Source organism: Aphanomyces invadans (assembly GCF_000520115.1).
Source record: "Aphanomyces invadans strain NJM9701 unplaced genomic scaffold supercont1.24, whole genome shotgun sequence".
Lineage (NCBI taxonomy): Eukaryota > Oomycota > Saprolegniomycetes > Saprolegniales > Verrucalvaceae > Aphanomyces > Aphanomyces invadans.
In genome coordinates, this window is record NW_008580169.1 from 96,263 (window position 1) to 97,756 (window position 1,494).

The following is a 1,494-nucleotide window of genomic DNA, read 5'->3' on the forward strand; positions in this document are numbered from 1 at the left end:
CATTTTGAATACTGTGCCATGTGATATGGCTTCGCAACTGACATGTCAACTAAAGTATTTCCATTGCAATAAACACAAAAATACATATATATCGTGATATACCATCAAGAGTTTTACTGTGCGCGACCAATGCTTCGTCCGTTGACATCAATGACTCTCGGTGGAAGCCTTTTTTGTCGCTCCAAAATTCCATCATAATGTCGTACTGCAGTGGCAATGCACTAGCTGGACCATTGCCAGTCTTGCTGGGACTCCAAGGTTTCGTCAATGCCCAAGCGGCCTTCACTTTCAAGAACTATAGAGCGAAAAAAAATGGGAGTTTATACAGATACAACAACTTACCTTGTCTTGTACTTGAGCAACGGAAAACTCTTTCTCCGTCGACATGCTCAACTCCACCGCCAGCATAACATACGCCGCCTTCTTCTCGGCGTTGTTTTTCGAGTCGAAACGCTTGGCCAACTGCGACTTGCACCGAAGTCGGAACAATTCATGGACACTCTCGTCATCCCAAAGGGAGCCTCGCTTTGGGGTGTCGACCGACGTGCGCTTTGCGCGTCTGGCCTTCTTGGCCTTTGGCGTTAGTTGCGCTATGTACTGAGTGTCAGCATACGTTGAACGTAGACATTGTAGTGAATACCATGGGTTTCTACATCATGCGTGTGAGTGTCGTCGTCATCACTCATGGGTCAGTCTGCAAATTGACTGTAAACGAGGAATGGCTGGTACAGGGCAGGAACGCCACATCCCTGCCTCAACCCAAATTGTCAAGCAGGAACATTATGCGGATTTCGGATATATTGACCAATCAAATTGATTTTGTCCCAGCCTGAATATCAAAAAGCTGGAATGTATTCAGCGACCAGGCTCTTAGTTGGTGTCGCAAGGAGTCAACCAAGAACAATTCTATCGCACGCTACAGCGTTCTGCGTTGTGCGTGGCTGCAATGGATGTGTGCTCCCACCAAATTTTTCGTAACTTAGGTCCTTTTCCGGTAGCCCAAACCACGTCAGATGCCATTGCAGCGTTCTCAGACCGCGCGCTTTGCCTTGATATCCGAGCTGTCATTTGATTTGACCATGAAGTCCAACACAAACTCGCGCATGATACACGCCGAGGCTGTTCATGGTCAAGTTGTGCCTAAACCTGAACAGGACGGCGTAGTCCATCACGAGCACACCCACGACATTCGCGACGAGGTCAAGCATGATGGCGAAGGCCCCGCGGACGTAGAACGGCCCCGATCGAGCAGTACAGGTTGCAATGGCGGATCTGGCCCAGATTATGCATCGACGTCACTTGCCCAGCGAGGAGCACCCCGTGCAGTAGCTCTTGTTGAACCCGCGATACCGAGGAATGACTCAGGTTGCTTTGTGGTCGTGGTGCGAATTTGCAACCGTTGCCAAACTGTATATCCCCTTGCTAGCGTGCGGGTTCATATGTCGTGGCTTTCAAATCGAACTTGTACCATCGCGCTGTGGGTACGTTGTCGGC

At 49.6% G+C, this 1,494-nt stretch overlaps 1 protein-coding gene across 1 annotated transcript; it reads right to left on the minus strand.

Annotated features, from left to right (window-relative positions):
- Positions 1-221: 221 nt before the first annotated feature.
- On the minus strand, positions 222-686 carry H310_10028 (hypothetical protein; the record flags this gene model as incomplete). The annotated part of the gene is made up of 3 exons (XM_008876266.1): positions 222-245; positions 343-590; positions 641-686. The coding sequence occupies 3 exons, from the start codon at positions 684-686 to the stop codon at positions 222-224; spliced, it is 318 nt and encodes a 105-aa protein (XP_008874488.1).
- Between the last annotated feature and the right edge of the window lie 808 nt (positions 687-1,494).